The sequence below is a fragment of the Pleurodeles waltl genome, chromosome 6 (assembly GCF_031143425.1).
Source record: "Pleurodeles waltl isolate 20211129_DDA chromosome 6, aPleWal1.hap1.20221129, whole genome shotgun sequence".
NCBI classification, from domain to species: Eukaryota; Metazoa; Chordata; class Amphibia; order Caudata; family Salamandridae; genus Pleurodeles; species Pleurodeles waltl.
This window is the reverse complement of record NC_090445.1, coordinates 934,278,196-934,299,557: the sequence shown is the minus strand read 5'-3', so window position 1 is coordinate 934,299,557 and position 21,362 is coordinate 934,278,196. Positions and strand designations below refer to the sequence as shown.

Here is a 21,362-nt window from a genome sequence, read left to right as displayed (position 1 = left end):
GAGCAGCTAGACACATTGTGGCAACGGCCTCAAGCCCCAAATCTACATGACATATGTGGAACCCACTAGGAAATTATATACATAATCATGATACATCTGACTAATCAGCAATCAATAATAATGTAATATTAAATAAATAAATAATGAGTAAAGGGAAATGTCGCTGGAACTAACACATTGAATACACACACTTATGTTATTTCACTTGACGATGTCCACTGAAAGAACAAACGGTAATCTCAAGGAAGAAAAGGTCAACAGGAGCCTTTGGCCCTAAGTACGTGGGCTCGTTCTACCCAATACACTTTCAGTGAATAATAAAACATACCAGCGTGGGAAAAGCACAACTGGGAAAGGAGTGCACGCGGGTGGGGGTGTTCAGTATTGATAGCTCACTTCTTATTGTTATTGTTTGCTTTGTTTCTCTCAATTGTTGACAACTCCACGCCACCAAAAGCTATGTAATGAGTCTGGTTCTGAAAGTTGTATTTAGAGGGGTCACAGATCTTACTCCTGTCCTTCTCACGTTGATAAAATCTTAATATAATGAAAAAATAATCAATGAGGTAATAGGCCCATTGTACAAAACTGTTAAAGACTGCAACTTGCTAAGCACAATCACATTTGCATGCAATACCAAACCATGAGTCCAGAAAAGAACACATAAAATACCAATACAATGACAACAAGCATGACTCAGAAACTAAGTGAGCGTGTGTGTGTGTGTGTGTGTGTGTGTGTGTGTGTATATATATATATATATATATATATATATATATATATATATAAACACACACACATATTCGCACATGATCTAGACCTTGTGGGTTCAAACGCATTAGTGTTGGAGGTATCCTCTTGTCCTCTTGCACATTAAAAGAAGTATTCAACAATCCTGTGAGTGCCGCGTCATTGTCCTAGTGTCAAAGTTGTGTGATGATATATATACATACATAATATATATATACATACATAATATATATACATACATAATATATATATATACATACATAATAAATATATATATATTATACACACACACACTCATGAACACAAGTTCCCCAAACAGAGAGGCTTCTAAGACACTTCTGAAATGCTACACCATTTATTGTAATGGCTTCTCCCGACATGTTTCGGCCACATGGCTTCTCTCACAGGTGACTGGATTTGGGGGAACTTGTATTCCTGATTTATGGGCTGCCGGAGCCTGCTCAGACGACCCCATCTTGAGCCTCGTCTCCAGCATCTGTGGTTTATGATACTAACACAGACTCTTACCTTTTTTCTCAAATCAAAACCTCTGATAAGTGTAGAAACAAATTCAGTACTTGGCAAATGGAACATAGCGAAAACGAATGTCAAAGACTAATTTAACTACTGATTGATTACCACTGCATTTTCACTACGAATAATCTGAAGAGCAAAAAAAAAAAAAATACAGAAGTTACAGTGCTAATGATAAGAATAATGCCTAAACACAAATCATGAAGTACATAAATACTCCTATTATAAGCCAAGTTATTTAACTGTAAACGCACAATGAAGTGTTAGTCTAACCAACATGACTGATAAGTGGGAAATACTAGTCAATTGTATTTTATACATACGACAGAGGTTTACTTTGGGGGGAAAAGGGATGCACGACAAAGTTGGGAAAATATTTTACCTTTTCTGATTAACAAATTATGCCATTAACAGTTTTATCACGTCAAAGAGCTTTAAAAACTAAAGACCAAAACATTTTAATGAAAGCAGCTTTCTCTAAGTCTATTCAATAAAACAATAACACTTTTGGTATAGGCCTATACTCACTGCTGATAAAGGGGTGGGTGGAGGAGTGAGGGGGCATGTACCAATATGTTTCCATGACTATGACTGTTTGGAAGAGTGCCTTGCCCTTCATTCCTCTACCTCTCCTTGATACCTAGAGGGATGACGTTTTCAACTACCCAGACACTCAAACCATGCCCTTCTATACACCTCTACTCCCTTAAGGTATTAGCGCCTCCCCCACCCCGCCCCATCATAGCACCCCCCTGCCCAAGAGTACTGCCCATTGCAAATATTAAATTACGCATCGATCTAGGTTTTAAAGCATCTCGTAACGCTTTGACATCTTGGAGTCAGACAAAGCTTGGATCGCAGGGTTGGCTGCCAGACAGATCACGTGACTTAAAGCAGTCTGGACAAAACCCTATTCAATCGAAGGGCTGAGCTGGACAAATTGAAATTCGGCCTTTGTTTACGTACATAAATGGTTATGAGAGGAAGAGAGGTGTGTGAACCTGAATGCGCTTGGGCGGAGTATGAACAAAACTGATTGACTATCTAAAGCTTCTGATCAGGTTGCATCCAAACCTTTCTGCCTAGCAAGTCGACCCACCAGATTCTAGACTTAAGTAACAAGCACCAAAAAGCTAAGCCTTGACAGCCTTGGACACCCAAATTTCACACAGTAACAATTCAGTGGAGAAACAAGGTGTGCCATCTTCAAAGATAGCACAAACAAGCACAGAAGTTATAAACCCAGAAGGTTTTAGCCAATGACTTGGTGTCAACATGCAGTAGTTGACCATAGGCATCCATTGAGCAGCATCGTGTTACTATACACTGAGATCTAATCATCATCCAGAGATTGCAAGTTGTTCCTCTTCAACCTCACAATGCATCACACCCTCCACAATGCTTCACTGCAATTATGCCTCTATGGCAAGCTTACAAAGATAGTGCCTGGAACAGATCACCACAACCGTTTATGCTGGTCACAGGGATGTGGAATTCCTATCGCCCGACGCCCGGGACATCTTGATTGGGGTCAAGGGCAACAAGTTTTTATGTTTACTTTGTCCTTGGGACAAGTAGGCCCAACACCTGCAGCACAAACCCTTTGGCTGCCTGTTTACAGAGAGCGAAACTCTCTGCAGTTGAGGTAATGTGTTTCCAAAACAAAATGCTGTTCGAACTTGTATTTATGGTTCATTATTTGAAAGTCATCATTATTAGGGTGAGTGCTGTAAATAAATGTTTTAAGGTCACACTTCACTACTGACGTTGGTTCCAGTACAAAAAAAAAAAAAAAAATGTGTATACACATGTTTGAAAAGTTTAGGCTATGAGGCTCAGTATAATGCTCCCAGAATGCTCTCAGATTAGATGCAAATGAAGTGTCATTTAGTAAAATGTGTTGATGCATGCTAGTATTTCCCAAAAATATTTCTAATGGAAAATCAGTGTAACCATCTTCAACACGATTATGGGAAGCATGAAAATAAACAAACACTGACAAATCCAACTGATCTGACATATTTTTATAAGTCTTTTAGTTTCATCAATGCGTGTCTTGTTTTGACATGGCTTTTGTAACACTTTATTGTTGTGGGAGCTACCAGGCCCTCAACATTGTAACAAACACTGGCAAAACCCAGCCAAAATGTTTTTGAACTCTAAAAGCACACGTTGCCACCAGAGGCATAACAAAGGCCCTGCAGCCGCCCTCCAGGGGCCCCTTCAGCACAGCACCTGCCCTGAGTGAGTCTGGATAGGGGCTCCTCCATGTTCTTTGCAAAGGGGCACCCTCCAGTTTCGTTACGTCACTGATTGCCACTGTAGTTCCTGCCACTGAACAAAACTACTTTGTGTGCCAATATGCTCCTTGTGGAAGAGCAGAATGCGATCACTCACAGTAAAGCCAGCCGAAAGAGAGAGAAATAGAAGTTTAATAAAAACAAAATGTCTTTGTTAACACCACACCTAATTAGGGACCAAGACCCACATGTAGGTAGCTTTTTGCATGTCGCAAACAGCAACTTTCGCTGTGTGCGACGTGCAAAATGCACATTGTGATGCACGAACCCAGTTTTGCGATTCGGTAACCTGGTTACCGAATCGCAAAACGGGTTTGCGACTCGCAATTAGTAAGGGGTGTTCCCTTCCTAATCGCGACTCGCAGTGCAATGTAGGATTGTTTTGTGACCACGAACGCGGGCGCAAACCAATCGCAGTTTGCACCCATTTCAAATGGATGCTAACACTTTCGCAAAAGGGAAGGGATCCCCATGGGACCCCTTCCCCATTGTGAATGTCACTGTAAACATTTGTTCAGAGCAGGCAGTGGTCCTGCGGACCACTGCCTGCTCTAAAAAAAATTAAACCAAAATGTTTCATTTTTCGTTTTTGTTATGCATCTCGTTTTCCTTTAAGGAAAATGGGCTGCATTACAAAAAAAAAAAACTGCTTTATTGAAAAGCAGTCACAGACATGGTGGTCTGCTGTCTCCAGCAGGCCACTGTCCCTGTGAGGGCCGCCATTCGCGAGGGGTTGGCAAATTGCGACCCACCTCATGATTATTCATGAGGTGGGCATTTGCAAAGCCCTTGCGAATAACAGATGGTGTCAGGCACACCATCCTACATTAGGATTTGCGACTCGCAATTTGCAGGTCGCAAATCTGAACCTACCTACATGTGGCCCCAAATTCGTAAAGAAAGTCACAAAAGTGCACCCATTGTATATGTCGTACCCCTATAAAATATTTGTGAACTGTATTTTAGCATGGGTAAATACGATGTGTAGATTTGCTCATGTGAAAATCTATTGAGCATTAGCAAGTTCATTTTTCCTCCAGCCACTTTCTTCCCCGTCCTGGAAGAAGTTCTAATTCTGCCATGGTCAGGAGTAAATGTCCAACCTTTCTTATTATGGGAAAATATTAGAGTGAAGCTGGTAAAAATCTTTAAAACATGCAGGTTAGTAGGTTTGCAGACTCAAAGGCATTCCAGCCCTGGAACTATTGCTTACTGCTTCCTCCAGCCCCAGTATGCAGATCTGCAGAAAGGTGGCAAAATAAGGAAATTGCTACAGTAGGGATTGAAACTGCAAGTATTCAAGCCCTACTATGGTAGTAGCCCTGGCATAATCAGAGAGGCTATTATCAGAGCACTTACATAATGAGATTGCTGCCATAATTTGTCGCCACACTACATGGCACCAAAGGGACAAGTAGATCTTTTTACAGGACGAGTAGATTTGAGAAGCAACCTGTCCCCTGGACAAGTAGATATTTTAATGAATTCCACACCCCTGTGGTCAACATTTTCAGTTCTTGAAAATAAATATTTTTATAAATTCATTATTTCTCCAGCATGTTTGCAGTTCTTCTAGGTATTAATTCATGCGTTCTCACTCTATAATAGAGATGGTATAGAAACCTGGTTACACCTCAAAGTGCCACTACTTGAGTCAATAAAATCGTGTTACTTTGAAAAAGGTGGGTCTGTCGGAAAGTGCGCGACTTCAGTTCCTGATAGCCCGGTTTTAATTTCCAGCATGTCATAGATTTGAAATTTTTCTAGACTTTCTAGCATAAAGTGTTGATCTTTACTGAAAGAAGTCACTGTTCTCTCTTTGTGTAGAAGTAAACAGATTCTGGTGGTATTTCTGCTTCAGGGCCACTTTACTCACCTTCCAGGAATCTATAATCCTCCATAAAATGCCTTTAGCAGCAGTCACATTCGGATGTGTTCCAACACTGAACTTGCTGCCTCTATTTGCGCTCGCTCTTCATTTCAATTTCAAAACTACCTGAAATTACACCTCATGTGATCATAATTGTGTTAACACAGCACAATGTACCAAAATTGCAAGTAGGTCTGAGGAGTATTTTATTAATACTATGTTACTTGTCTAAATTGCTTTCTTTGTTCTGCTTTTCACTCATCACAACATACCATTTTAAATAATAATTTAATGTCAACTTTGATTTGTGTAACCCATCTTTGCTATGTACTGCCTTCTGCTATGTAGAGCCATTTTAATTTTCTAGGACATTTTTCATTTTTTATTAGAGTTGCACTAAAAAAAATAAAAATAAAAAATAATTAAAAAAAAAAAACACACCATGCTCCTTCTGGAAAACAAACCCTTGTGTCCTAAGACCAGTGCAGTTTACTTTTGCGCTACTCCATCAAAATATTTATTCATGACCAAATCTCACTGCTAGAACAAAAAAAAAAACAGCAAAATTCAATATACCTAACCACATCTGTGCCCAGTGGAAAAATAACGTTTTTTGGATACTATTGTAGCACACTTAAAAAAACAAAATACCATCATCCGATACTCTTACTGAAAAAGAGTTGAAACGTAGAATATAAGTATTGTTCAACTATCTCTTTGACCAATAACTCAGTCTCAACTTTGATTTGTGTAATCCATCATCTCAGCTATGTACTGCCTTCTGCTATGTATATCCATTTTAATTTACTAACATTTAACAGACAGACTGGCAGATAAATGGGGCAAAATGCCTCATTAATATTGAAGCATAGCAGCATCTCAGCTATGCACCCAGAAAACTTTTTTTTCCATTTTTCAATCATATTACAAACATGATCTTTTCATTTGTTTCACTTTCAAAACGAGTGTCAACTTTCAATTACATTTTCATATTGTAGGAAGTTGGCTCTGTATGCACTATTTCAAAGTAAGGAATAGTATGCACAGAGTCCAAGGGTTCCCCTTAGAGGTAAGATAGTGGCAAAAAGAGATAATACTAATGCTCTATTTTGTGGTAGTGTGGTCGAGCAGTAGGCTTATCAAAGGAGTAGTGTTAAGCATTTGTTTTACATACACACAGGCAATAAATGAGGAACACACACTCAGAGACAATTCCAGGCCAATAGGTTTTTGTATAGAAAAATATATTTTCTTAGTTTATTTTAAGAACCACAGGTTCAAATTCGACATGTAATATCTAATTTGAAAGGTATTGCAGGTAAGTACTTTAGGAACTTTGAATAATCACAATAGCATATATACTTTTTACATAAAACACATATAGCTATTTTAAAAGTGGACACAGTGCAATTTTCACAGTTCCTAGGGAAGGTAAGTTATTGTTAGTTCTTGCAGGTAAGTAAACCACCTACGGGGTTCAAATTGGGGTCCAAGGTAGCCCACCGTTGGGGGTTCAGAGCAAACCCAAAGTTACCACACCAGCAGCTCAGGGCCGGTCAGGTGCAGAGTTCAAAGTGGTGCCCAAAACACATAGGCTTCAATGGAGAAGGGGGTGCCCCGGTTCCAGTCTGCCAGCAGGTAAGTACCCGCGTCTTCGGAGGGCAGACCAGGGGGGTTTTGTAGGGCACCGGGGGGGACACAAGTCCACACAGAAAGTACACCCTCAGCAGCGCGGGGGCGGCCAGGTGCAGTGTGCAAACAAGCGTCGGGTTTGTAATAGGAATCAATAGGAGACCAAGGGGTCTCTTCAGCGGTGCAGGCAGGCAAGGGGGGGGGGGGCTCCTCAGGGTAGCCACCACCTGGGCAAGGTAGAGGGCCTCCTGGGGGTCACTCCTGCATTGGAGTTCCGATCCTTCAGGTCCTGGGGGCTGCGGGTGCAGGGTCTTTTCCAGGCGTCGGGATCTTAGAGTCAGGCAGTCGCGGTCAGGGGGAGCCTCGGGATTCCCTCTACAGGCGTCGCTGTGGGGGCTCAGGGGGGACAACTTTGGTTACTCACAGTCTTGGAGTCGCCTGGGGGTCCTCCCTGTAGCGTTGTTTCTTCACCAGTCGAGTCGGGGTTGCCGGGTGCAGTGTTGCAAGTCTCACGCTTCTGGCGGGAATTGCAGGGGTCTTTAAAGTTGCTCCTCTGGAAACAAAGTTGCAGTCTTTGTTGAACAGGGCCGCTGTTCTCGGGAGTTTCTTGGTCCTTTTAGAGCAGGGCAGTCCTCTGAGGATTCAGAGGTCGCTGGTCCTGGGGAAAGCGTCACTGGAGCAGTTTTCTTCAGAAGGGGGGAGACAGGCCGGTAGAGCTGGGGCCAAGGCAGTTGGTGTCTCCGTCTTCTCTGCAGGGTTTTTCAGCTCAGCAGTCCTCTTCTTCTTAGGTTGCAGGAATCTGAGTTCCTAGGTTCAGGGGAGCCCTTAAATACTAAATTTAAGGGCGTGTTTAGGTCTGGGGGGTTAGTAGCCAATGGCTACTAGCCCTGAGGGTGGGTACACCCTCTTTGTGCCTTCTCCCAAGGGGAGGGGGTCACATTCCTATCCCTATTGGGGGAATCCTCCATCTGCAAGATGGAGGATTTCTAAAAGTTAGAGTCACTTCAGCTCAGGACACCTAAGGGGCTGTCCTGACTGGCCAGTGACTCCTCCTTGTTATTCTCATTATTTCCTCCGGCCTTGCCGCCAAAAGTGGGGCCGTGGCCGGAGGGGGCGGGCAACTCCACTAGCTGGAGTGCCCTGTGGTGCTGGAACAAAGGGGGTGAGCCTTTGAGGCTCACCGCCAGGTGTTACAGCTCCTGCCTGGGAGAGGTGATAGCATCTCCACCCAGTGCAGGCTTTGTTACTAGCCACAGAGTGACAAAGGCACTCTCCCCATGTGGCCAGCAACATGTCTCGAGTGTGGCAGGCTGCTAAAACCAGTCAGCCTACACGGGTAGTTGGTTAAGGTTTCAGGGGGCACCTCTAAGGTGCCCTCTGGGGTGTATTTTACAATAAAATGTACACTGGCATCAGTGTGCATTTATTGTGCTGAGAAGTTTGATACCAAACTTCCCAGTTTTCAGTGTAGCCATTATGGTGCTGTGGAGTTCGTGTTTGACAGACTCCCAGACCATATACTCTTATGGCTACCCTGCACTGACAATGTCTAAGGTTTGGCTTAGACACTGTAGGGGCACAGTGCTCATGCACTGGTGCCCTCACCCATGGTATAGTGCACCCTGCCTTAGGGCTGTAAGGCCTGCTAGAGGGGTGACTTATCTATACTGCATAGGCAGTGTGAGGCTGGCATGGCACCCTTAGGGGAGTGCCATGTCGACTTACTCGTTTTGTCCTCACCAGCACACACAAGCTGGCAAGCAGTGTGTCTGTGCTGAGTGAGGGGTCCCCAGGGTGGCATAAGATATGCTGCAGCCCTTAGAGACCTTCCCTGGCATCAGGGCCCTTGGTACCAGGGGTACCAGTTACAAGGGACTTACCTGGATGCCAGGGTGTGCCAATTGTGAAAACAAAATTACAGGTTAGGGAAAGAACACTGGTGCTGGGGCCTGGTTAGCAGGCCTCAGCACTCTTTCAATTCAAAACATAGCATCAGCAAAGGCAAAAAGTCAGGAGGTAACCATGCCAAGGAGGCATTTCCTTACACATATAGTGGTAGTCGTTGTGGAGACTGCGCTCTTAAAGCATTCGTGGTTCAGAAAACATGTCTAAGTATACTTCCTAACTATCTGAAAGGATGCATCCTAATGGTTGCTTTCTGTAAAAAGAGCTTTCCTCAGTGTGGAAGGCCTGGAGAACAAGCACTGGCATAAGCAACAGGTCTTGTATTTTGGATGTGAATAGATTAATTTTGTGTTTCTATTGGGTTATTCTTTAGTATCTTACATTACCATTATAAGGGAAAGAAAAAAAACACCCTTAGATATGTATGTGACGCCGTACTCATGCATCAAAAATATTAAAGGACGGTTGGAGGCTGTGTTCAGAGCATTAGCCAGCTCCTTGTATTAGACTACCAATATGCTTAACATAGAACCACCAGCTGTGTCTGAATCAAAAAGGGCTGTACGGAAGAGAGAGAGGGAGGGAGGTGTAGAGAGGTACAGGTACAGATGTAGAGGTAGAGAGGTGTGGCGAGGTAGTGAGGGATAGAGAGAAAGTGAGGGGTAGAGCGAGGGGTACGGCGAAAGTGCGTGAGGAGTAGAGAGCCAGGGGTAGCGATAAAGAGGTAGAGAGTAGAGGTAGAGAGAGGAGTAAAGTTAGAGATGTTGAGGTGGGAGATGTAGAAAAAGGGGGAGGTTGAGAGGTAGAGATAAAGGTAGATAGATGGTGGTAGAGAGAGGAGGTAGAGAGAGGGGTCAGAGAGGTAGCGGTAGAGAAAGACAGAGGGAGCGGTAGAGAGAGGTAGAGAAAGAGGTCCAAGAACAAAGCGCCATCGCAGTGCTCGAAGTGCAGAGAAAGACAGAGATATTGAAGAACAAAGCGCCATCACAAACAAAACCCGAAACCTTTCGTCTGTTTTCACTGGTGTGAACACATTGCTATGGACTACCAAGAGCACTAAGGCTCCAATGGCCAGACGGGAAGAGGGATGAGGGTCCATCACACGCTGCAACAGGAGGAAGCGTAAACATAGTATGATGGCCAATAAAAATTTTCTCTTAGTGAAATCGCCCAGGAGGAAACTAAGCACACAAAGGAGGGAAATTTAGAAAAATGCACCAATAAAAAGGAAGCATTTAAGGCAATCACAACAAAGAACGAATGGCAATTGTCGGCGTGGTTTAAGCCCTTAAGAATATAGCATGTTTTGCAGGCAGGGCATGCGCGCTGCCTAGGCTCGACCTATAAAGGTCCATATACATTTGTATTTGTATGGCTTTTTCCACCTATTGCTCCTAGGACAGGGAGGGGAGAGATGGGAAAAATAGTCTCAAATCAGAGTGCCATTCATCAGAATTAGTGGAATCTGGCTGTTTTTAACCAAGAGGGGAAAGTCTTTGTTGGTTGAAGAAATAAAAATAAAAAAACACAACTCACAATATTGAGTAAAGGTTCAGGTTTTCATGAGCTAGGTCTAGACAACGGAAAGCATGCCCTTTTAGTCCTTGCACCAGAAGGATTTAAAGGACTTGAAGGTAGTGATGTAGTAGTTAAAAGTTGATGACTAACTATATCAGTCACATATTGCGTATAATGCTTTGATTTAATGAAACCTACCTCTCTGGGATGATCTCAAAGAAAATGGGAACAGACTCCGATGTTAGCCAGGATTTTGATATTAACAGGGAGGCCAGTTTGTCTATGGTAACAAGCTATTTTATGTTAGAAGCTTGCCCTTTAGTGGATTTGCACTGATGAGCACCTGAGCGGGAGAAGAACAGAAGAAATCAACATGGGGAGGGGATAAGCTGTGGATCAGATGTCATCCAATGTCTCCAAATCTCTTTTTTTTTTAGGTTGTAACCAGCATCATCTACCATACATGCTTGAGCGTTGTCCTTTGTTATTCATTTAGCAAGTTCATCATCAGTTTATCAAACAATGTGACAGAGATCTGCCTGTCAGCACAGCATTCCCGACATTGCTGATGACTCAAAGCTCTTTGTGGAGACCTAAGAAAAAAGGATTAAACTTATATGCATGGTTTTGCTTCTTTTTCCCCTTTCTTCATCCTTCGACTCGTATCCCTTTACCTCATATTTTGTTTTTCAACTGAGAAGATACTTGAGCAGGAACACTAATATTCTTGACATTTTACTGTTTTGTCAATAACATGCAATGAGTTCCTGCAAGATGTAAAGGACTTCTATATTATGTTGCTCTAGTGCTCGAAGAGCTGGTTATCTGAATGGACCCTTTTTATAACAAGTGTTTTTCAAATGCCGAACCTTAATATGGCTTTTTGAGACACAGACTTGATGTTCTTGGATTTTTGCATTGACTGTGATCAATATGTAACCATACCTCACATAAGCAGCACATTGTTCAGATCTGCCACAGACAATGGTTGCAACTCCTCTGTTAGTCCAGTAGAAAGGTCCCACAACTGCACTGCCATGACACAAAATTCCGGGTTTCCGCCTCAAATGTGTTGCACTGGTTACTACATAGACTGCCTTGGCCTACTTTTCACCTTTACACAACAGCTTACATCGAGTGTGATCCTCTACCATCTACTGGTTTATTTGCAGTTTACCCTAAGCAGCGCTGCATACGCTACGATGTTTAACATTCATAAACTAGTATAAAACATTTGAATTCTTAATGTGTTCATGTGGCAATGATTTTCAACTGCTAAATGGTTTTATTTCAGGTTTGATGATGGACTTGGCGGTGAGAATTTAGGAAGCCACCATCTGAACCCTGAATCTTTTTTGTTGAATATTGAGTTCTTCTGAGAGCAATGTTTGCTGCCAGTATAGGTCAACATCGATTGACAAAATGCAAGACTTATTGGAATTCTGAATCCCGCTCCTGGAACTACGATGCAAATGCTGGCCTGTAGTCAAAGAAGCAAAGCAGAATGTGGTGGCACAGGGTCAAAAGCAAAAATGGAGAGCCTGCATGCTGAATGTCAGTGCTGGTGGAAAAGCAGGAGGGGATCCATTTTCAAACTGAATTGGCAAAGACTAGTACCAGGTAGTATGGTGTTACGTGTAAAAAAGCTAGAACAATGAATTAGGAGAGCAATGTCTTTCTAAATGACAAAATAAGAACTAAACAGAAACAAAATGTTATCAGAGCAGGATCGGTGCTGATGACCAAGTCTAAAAAAGGGCAACCAGATTACACACAACACGGGGGGAGAAACCATGAGAAGCAGAGGAATTAGAATATAATAAAACTGAAAAGTATACCACAGAGAGAATAGCTAGAAGGGTGACAGACTACAATGATGAACAAGCCTAGTCACAAAAGATGAGAAGAAAGGATTGATGAGATGGGTAGGGAGCAATGGCATCTAGGCACAAGGGAGGTCAAAAGACAGGAACCAAAAACACTCCACAATGGAAGGTGAAGGAAATTTACAAAAGGGAAGGAATATCACACATGAGTTAAACAAGCACTGGCATAGCCAATGGGTCTCGCATTTGGGACCATGTAAGTGTTTAACCATGCAGCACATTATCCTGGGTGCTGTGCTGCCATGGATTGAAGAGCTGTACAATTGCTACACACAAACCTAAAAAATGCTAATTGTCTTGGAGAGAGGATGTAACATTTAGAGCTGCCGACTTAGGAACTGGGAGGCTGGGTTCAAGTTGCGGCATCGGCTCTCCCCGTGCAGTTTCAAAAAACAAAAAACAAAACAAAACAAAACAAAAACTAGAAAACTTAAGTTTCAATCCAAGGAGCAGTTACCTGAAAAGTACAATAATATGAAACATGAAGCATGGCGCCGAGCCGCGTGGGCTCTAAAAGCTTATCAGGAAATAAAGTTTGTTTACACACGCATACACACCTACATTGTGGTTGGCAAATGGCATTAGCTGAGCGCGTTTTGCAGACAGGAGCCAAGAGCCCCAAATGGAACCATTGCTGATACGGACAGAACACAAGCAGGAAACTAACAAAACAATCCGAGGCAAAAGAAAAAGGTAGTGCGCCAACACTAACCTATGTGGGCGATTGCGCAATATTCCATGTAACAGGGTCAGTCTCCAGGGCGGGAACAAAAGAGCTAAAAAGAGTGACAAAAGTAAAGCATAAACTAAAGGAATTGTGAAAGGCAGACCAAGGAATGAATTAAAGTGATGGCCATGTTATGGGTTTGGTGAAAGCCCAAAGTAGTAGATTACAGCATGTCGAGAGACGCATGCATGCGTGCTGCCTAGGCTTGACCTAAAAAACTCACCATAAAAGGGATACTGAGATGGACTATATTAGGGGCAGCTCTGCCACAGCTAATGAAAGGAGAAAACCATGAAACAAAATATATACTGCTTAAACCAGTGTAAAAGCTTTAATGGCAAAAAAAAGAAAAAAAGCAAGGAGATGGGGAACCATAGACAGAAAACTATAAACAAACACCACAGAAAGAATAGTTGCATGGGGAAGAAAAGTCACTCAAAATCATGTTTAAGGTAAATAAAAAATGTTTACCTAAACTCTTACCTGCTGTCATTTCACTTAGATATGGACACACAAGTTTTCGAAATATTGAAGAATCCTCAATCGAATTACTGGACTAATTATTCTATGGCTATGTTTTTATTTGTTTTAAATCACAGCACATTTTGCACCATAACCTCACAGAGAGATCTAAGTACATTTGCCTTTTATTACATTCCTTCCATTATATTTCCAAAGTAATCTTGGTTCTTTGAAAACCTCCAACAACACAATTAACGACGGCAAGCAGTAGGAGCCATGACAAGGTTCACTTTCTGTTAAGCTACCCAACCCTGTGTATTGACAAAAAGCATTTCTAAATTGGTGAATATAAAATAAGACAATCCTATTATGATAAACTATTATTCATTTAGTTATGTATTTTGCTTGCATTTGTTAGAGATGTAAATTCCTTCACAATAAGCACACTGCCAATAACAGACTGTCAAAATGATACCAAATTCATTTTCTTAGAACGGAGAAACTTATTCTTAGTGCTAAACAAACACAAACTTGGTAAACTTATATAAGGAGAATTACCATCATGCTCCTGTTCTACACCAATAGGAGGTAGAGAACTGGGAGGCCAACATGAGTTAGTCATCACATTCAGGAAAGGAAGACTTAGCCTGGTCTCCGCTGCCTTTTAACAAATTCTAGCAATTCAATCCTGTTTCAAAACAAGAATAAATAGTAATAAGTAGGTATGAGTTGATAGGTTTCTGTAAATAGGCAGAGTGAAATACAAGCACATCTATTTATGACTAAACATTTTGTGTTACAGAGTTCTTCATTGCAGTTTTGAGTGCACCTTCAGTATCATACTCCACTAACACTATGGAAGTGTATTTGAGAGTTACTTGTGCCAATAGCTTTAAATTGGCAGGCCTTTAATTTTACTTTCATAATGATGCAATAGTCCTTGACAAATTAAGGGTCACGTTCAACAGATGTAGGTGGTGCTCCTACAGAAGTGAGATTCTTAGAGGCACACTTCTCAGAGGAAATGAATCAAATTGGGCAAGGGGAGGTCCTCAAATTTAGGAGATTTAAGTGAGGGCTATCAGACGGAAATAAAATCAAGTACAACTAGGGAGCCAATAGATTAAGTCATGTTACATGTCCCCAAAAAGGAGCTTGAAAGTCATAAACAGTGAACTGCACCAAAATCAAGGGATATTAAGTTGTGAGAACAAGGGTGACAGGAGAGCGGGGGTCGGTATTGGTGGTAAAACAGAGAATGCTATGATACCGCAAACAGTTTTAAGACATTTGAAACTAACGTTTATCAGGTAAACTATTCACTAACTGCAAAAACGTATGCAATACTATAAAATTGCATTTTCATATAAATGTATCGACGTGAGAATGACACTACATCATATGTTTAATGAAAATTCATTTGTTAAACATTGCAAATTTCGACTGACACATTTTTCAATGTTAAATGTATTGAAATAAACTTGTACATATACTGCAAAAAAATCACTTTTCAAGGATAGATATTATAGTATTTCAACATAATTCCTACAATATAGCTAATCTAAAGAGTGTTTCGAAGAACAGACAAAGAAACAGGATTTGGGATATGAGCATCCTCAACAATGTACCTGTCGTTTCATGTTTTTTGGTACATCACCGACCCCAGCTTCACAAAAATGCCAAAATGTCTTACACCTTTTCTACTAATCTACTTATGTCAACATCCATCCTACCAACTTTCATTTTCAATCACCCTCTCTTGATCAATACCCGTTAGCTGGATAGCGTTCTCACACACATTTTATCACCTGGAATACATTCCAATCTTTCTGTATTCTGGTTTCATACAGTAGATCTCCAAAAACACAGACATAACCGTACTTTTTGACTTTGCTTGAAAAAAAGGGCGAAGATTAAGAAAATTAACTAAGTCCATGTGGAACACTGAAAAACTAAGCGACGTGCAGCACTCTGTAATCATTGAGGGCCACCTTAGGGGAAGTTCATTACCTGCAGCTGTCACCTTCCTCTTGTTTGATACTATAGAGTTGGTTAGTTGTAAAGTCTAAAGGAAAACTGCACACTTACACGGAGACAGATGCAGGTACACTTGCCCTGACCATTCACTTGAGTTTACCCAATCAGGAGACTGAATGGCTGTACAGGTTCGGAGATGCACAACCTTCTTGTGAAAGTGCAGGGATTACTTGCAACCAGAGTGAAGCATGGATCTCCAAAAACGCTGTGACAAATGGCACCTCCCTCAGTGTGGGGTGCTGCCCAACAAGAAAGATGCCATTGGGTGCAAACCACCAAGTTTGCAGCGGTGAGGAAAGACTTAAGAGATGCTTACTGGGCTTTTGACTACACATTTTCACCAACCCTTCCATTCTCCTCCACAACACCTCAACTTTCGAGTCAGATAGAACTTCTACAAAAACAATCAATCAGTCTTACAGGTTAGAGGTTACAAGAGATTAGTGCCAAAAGAGGATGCATGGTTATGGACACCAAGAGAGTTTGTAAATGCCAGTGAGCAGGTTCTTAATGGAAAAGTATGCTAATGAACCAAAGAAATGGTTCCTCATTCTCATAAGTCACAATATGTGTCATCCGGTTTGTTAAATGTATCTAAGATATGTTGCAAAGATCGAAAATATTTTTTACATCTATCTACAAATGCCATTTGACACATCAGTTATAAAAGACAATATTCAAAGCTACTATAAGCCCTTTGCTGCTGGTCAAGACCATCACATGCTACGATGCATATAGACTAGGTTTTTAGAAATCAACCCTGTAAACAGCAACGGAAAGGAGAAGACTTAGCAAACCACATGGACCCCGTCAACACTGTATTAGATGATGTGCAACCCCAGAAACACTGGAGTGATACTGTCTTAAATCAGAAACAAGTCTTGACAAAAACCTGTGGGGCCAAACTAGGCTACCAAAATTACCTAAGGCTTTCTCTTTCTGGATCTGTTGAACATCTAAAAGTCCAACATACCTGTAGATAGTATGGGAACGGCAGCAAAATGTCTGAACCATTAAATTTTCTAAACAGTGAGGTATTCACTAGACCTCACTCTGCTATTTCACAAGTAGAAACTCTACTTACAGATTGCTGTTCTCTTACGCACAAAGATCAGAAAGGAAACATGCATGAACGATCTTCCTATTTGCGGACTTGCAAAAGAAACAAGTGAAATAATTCCCAGACGTATTCAGGTAGACCAGATAGCAGTTCTATTTAACTTACAAAATAAAATATGGCTTTCAGTTTGCATCTTACTCATTCATCTCCAATTTGGGAATATAATAAGGCAATCAAAGGCCAGATGTTAAGTAGGATATGTTTATTTTTGCTGTACTGTTTTAGGAAACCAGGAGTTCTGGTTGCTATGTGACAGGTAGCAATAGCGCGGGAAGGAAATATCACGGTCTGTAGTTGAATTCTTTGCTACTTGAAATAGATGAGGTCTATCTGTAGTCCACTAGAAAGCTATATTTTTGTGAAAGGTGCCCTAAACGGAGGGACAGGCAGGATGCCATGCCAACTACAGATGATGAAGGCCTACAAAAAACAACTAGTCACATTCCAAATGGACATCATCGTACCAGACACACTATTCAAGAGGAAAAAAAGGACTGTAATTAGGAGGGAGAGTATAGAGACTTGACAGTGGTCTGCCAGTAGGCAGCCTCCCCACAATGGGTAAAGATAGAAACATCTATCTTTAAAATTATATTTGCTATCACTTCTGGCAGTCATAGTCCTATACGGGGGTATTCATCCTTAAATATGCTTGCATTGCTTTTAAACAGATACAGGCTACGCTATCAGATTTGTTACGTTAATAGATGGATCATCTCCAGCGGCCTCACAGGTTGTTGAATCGACTAGAGGTGCCTAAATTCTTTACGTAATATACAAGGTTTGTGAGCACTATTTTCTGAATTGGTACACAAAACTGTCAAGTATACTTCATATGACAAAACTAGAAAAAAATTAAGAAGCCAATATAAGAAGCAAAAGGAAGGCACCAAGACATGCAGGCTAGTCTGGCAGGTTTCATTAACAAAGTATTGCACAACATGAAATATGCCTCAATGTAGTTCCCAGTGATAAACAACCTTCGAGTATATCCGATTAATCACCAATCTAAGCCCCAGCGCTTTTAAAATGGCACATTTCAAACACTGTCATAAGACAGGATCGCACCACAGAAATTGCAGGAGGGGAGGGAACCCAGTAACAAGCAGCTCTCAAACTTTACACACAAAAATGGGTTTAATACAATGATCTCTGAACTGAGATAGAGCGTAGTAAACGCAAAAGCAAGGCAAGCTTTCAGCAGCACAAGAACAATTTTGCTTAAGAGTAAAAATCATTAAGAAAAAGTAAATCACTCGGGTCAGATTCAGATGTCAGAGTTTTGCTTTTCTTTTGGCTCTTAAACTTGCATCACTTATTCACAATGTCCCCTTCCACCACAAGCCCTGAAAAACACTTCACCAAGAGGTTTAAGCCCTTGGACACCAAGGACGTAATGGTTACATCCGGTGGCGCAGCACTGAGGCGTCACGGACGTAACCATTACGTCCTGGCTGGGACTGTTCCATGTGTGGGGGGGGGGGGGGGGGGGAAGCGCCAGTGCTCCCTCATGGGCCTCCCACCGACCCCCCAGGGCAGGGATGGAAGGGGAAATCACTGCCCCTTCCACCCGACCCCACCCGATAACATCAGTGCATGATCGCACGCTGGGTTCATTAGAGGGAGCCGGCTGCGCTGGAAGCCACTTGTTTCCAGCACGACCTCGGAGAAGGTTTTGATATTCTCCTCTGGCTGAAAGAGGGGGGGGGGGGGGCTGTTCTAAAAGAGGCATCGGGGATGGGAAAGGGTTTTCCCTTCCCTTGATGTTTCTTTCAGCATTCCTGCTGAACCTTAGACACCAGGGATTTTTTTTTTTTGTTAATTTCAGTATGTGGTCGCTCCCCTTTGGGGCAGGTTTCTGTCCCCCAAGAGGGGCAGAAACCCTGATGACACCAGGGATTGTTCACTTTTGCTTTCTTGTGGGGGGGGGGGGGGGGGGGGGGGGGGGGGGGCTTGGGTAAGGGTTGTTCCCCCAAAGGGGGCACAGCACTGTAGGCCATTTCTGCCCCCCTTGGGGGCACATCAGCCTATTTTTTTTCTAAGGCCCATCCGCCCCCAAGGGGGGGGGGGGGGCAGAAACCACATTGACACTAGGGACTATTTACTTTTTTTTTGTGTGGGAGGGCCTCTTGGGCTAGGGTCGCTCCCCTTTGGGGGCCAATATATCTGTTGCCGTTTCTGCCCCCTATGGAGGCAGATCGGCCTATTTTTTTTTTTAGCCCTTTTTGCCCCCAAGCAGAAGCTACTAAGGCATCAGGGATTCTTTTGGTTTTCGTTTTTTTTTGGTTTGGGGGTGGGGCCCTTGGGCAAAGGTCGCTCTCCTCTGGTGGACAAGATATCTGTCGCCGTTTCTGCCCCCCTTGGGGGCAGACCAACCTATTATTTTTAGGCTTTTGTGCCCCCAAGAGGGGCAGAAGCCACATAGACACCAGGGAATAATTTAGTTTTTTTGTGTTTGGGGGTGGCCCCTTGAGCACCCCCCCCCCCCAAAGGAGGCACACAACCATTGGCCATTTCTGCCCCAAGATCGGCCTATTTTTTTTATACCTGTCTGTCCAAGGGGGGCAGAAGCCACCAAGGCACCAGGGATTCTCTTGGTTTCATTTTTTTTGTTAGGTGGGGGGGGGGGGGGGGGGGGGGGGAACCCCTTGGTTAAGTGTCGACCCCACCACCAAAGGAGGCACATGACTGTTGGCCATTTCTGCCTCCCTTGACGGCAGATCAGCCTATTATTTTATTTTTAGGCCCAAGGGGGCCGAAGCCACTAAGGCGCCAGGGATTTACTCATTTTATTTCTTTTTTTCGTGTGGGGAGGGGGGAGGCCCGCTGGGCAAGGGTCACCCCCCCTAAGGGGGCACACAACTGTTGGCCATTTCTTTTAAGGGCAGATCAGCCAATTTGTTTTAGGCCCATGTGCCCCCAAGGGGGGGGGGGGGGGGCAGAAGCCACTAAGGCCCAGGGATTGTTTTTGGTTCTTTTTTGTGTGTGTGGGGGAGGGGGGGGGGGGGCTTGGGCAAGGGTCACCCCCCTCACCAAAGGGGGCATATATGACTAAGTCTAGCTTTTTCAAGCAAATGTGCGGTATAGTTTTTGAGTTTATAACTCTTAGTGATAAAACCACACTTTGATTATTACTTATCTTACACAGTGCTGGATGTTGGTGATGCATTTGTCCAGTTACTTTTCGTAGGAAGGACCATGGCTAGCCGCAGGATGACCGCTCAGCAGGTTGTTGGTATGCTTTTAGAGTCATTGTCTGATCATGATTGTGAGACGGACTCTGCATCCGAGGCAGAGGAGAAGGTGAGGGATTCTGGAAGTGAATTTTCTGTCAGAGTGGAATCATCTGATGATGAAGCAGCTCTCAGTTCTGATGAAGCGCTTGTTTTAGAGGAGGACACTGATGTGCCAATAGTGCAGCAGCCAGCAGCTGGAAGGCTTCCAATTGGAAGACCTGACTTCTGGGTTGCCCCAAACATGGAGCAGCCAGAGTTTCCTGCCTTTACTGATCTCCCGTGGTGTAGAATGAATATAGAAAACTTTTTGCCTGTCAATTTCTTTCAGTTGTTTATGTACCATGTATTTGTGGAATAGATTGTTGAGCAGACTAATTTGTATGCAGAGCAGTATTTAAGCGACAAAACTGCCAGACTTAGGCCAAACTCTAGAGCTAGCTGGTGGATTCCCACAAACCTGAAGGGTTTAACTTTTTTGATGGGGATGATAAGGAAGCCATAACTGTCTTCATATTGGTCTACTAGTCCCTTGATGGCAACTGCTATATTTCCTGCAACAATGAGTCGTAACCGGTGTGAGCTTCTTCTGCGGAAGCTGCATTTTGTTGATAATGCTTCAGCCATGTCACAAGATCACCCGGATTCTGACATTCTTTTTAAGATTAGACCTGTCCTTGATCATTTTGTAGATCGTTTTAAACGTTCTATGTTCCAGGCAAAGAAATAAGTGTGGACGAGTCTTTGGTCCTGTTCATGGGACGTTTGGTTTTTAGGCAGTCCATTCCTAGCAAGAGAACACGGTATGGAATTAAACTGTATATGCTGTCTGAAAGTAGTACAGACTATGTTTAGAATTTCCGTGCCTACACTGCAAGGGATTCCATTATTAACTGCCCTAGTTGTCCACCCACTGTTGGAGTTAGTGAGAAAATTGTGTGGGAACTTGGTAGATGACTATTTAACAAAGGTCACCAACTGGAGTGCAGCTGTTCAGGGAATTGTTCAGAGTGGACATTATTGCACAATCCGCTCTAACCAGAAAGGATATCCAGTGGAGCCTGTCAGTAAAAAAAAAAAAAAAAAACTTGAGGGGACAGTGCAGTGCCTTGCGTAATGAGGAGCTGCGAGCTGTGAAATTTGTAGATAGGAGGGATGTCTACATGCCGACTACCATCCAGGATGAAAGTAGTTCACCTCTGGCTGATCGGGGTTAAGTTGCTGAAGTGCACAAACCTGTGTGCATTTTAGACTACAATAAGCACATGAGTGGTGTTGCTAGAGTAGATCAGAGGTTGGAGCCTTACACTGCTGTTTGTAAGGCTTACGTTTGGAATAAGAAATTAGCAAATCATATTTTTCTATGTGGCAACTTTTAATGTGTTTGT

The 21,362-nt window shown here is 42.7% G+C and overlaps 1 protein-coding gene across 3 annotated transcripts in view; it reads right to left on the bottom strand.

The window, feature by feature from the left end:
• Window positions 1-21,362, bottom strand: part of PPP2R2D (protein phosphatase 2 regulatory subunit Bdelta) — a 165,361-nt gene that overhangs the window by 122,022 nt on the left and 21,977 nt on the right. The window contains exon 3 of one of the 3 annotated variants that reach the window (XM_069239741.1): window positions 14,143-14,272. The exons of 1 other annotated variant lie outside the window; for it this stretch is intronic. In XM_069239741.1, coding sequence (XP_069095842.1) covers window positions 14,143-14,206 — 64 coding nt within the window. In that variant the 5' untranslated portion in view covers window positions 14,207-14,272. Of the gene's footprint in view, window positions 1-5,460; window positions 5,583-14,142; window positions 14,273-21,362 lie in introns of those variants that run through there. One more of the 3 variants, XM_069239742.1, reaches the window with a different exon arrangement.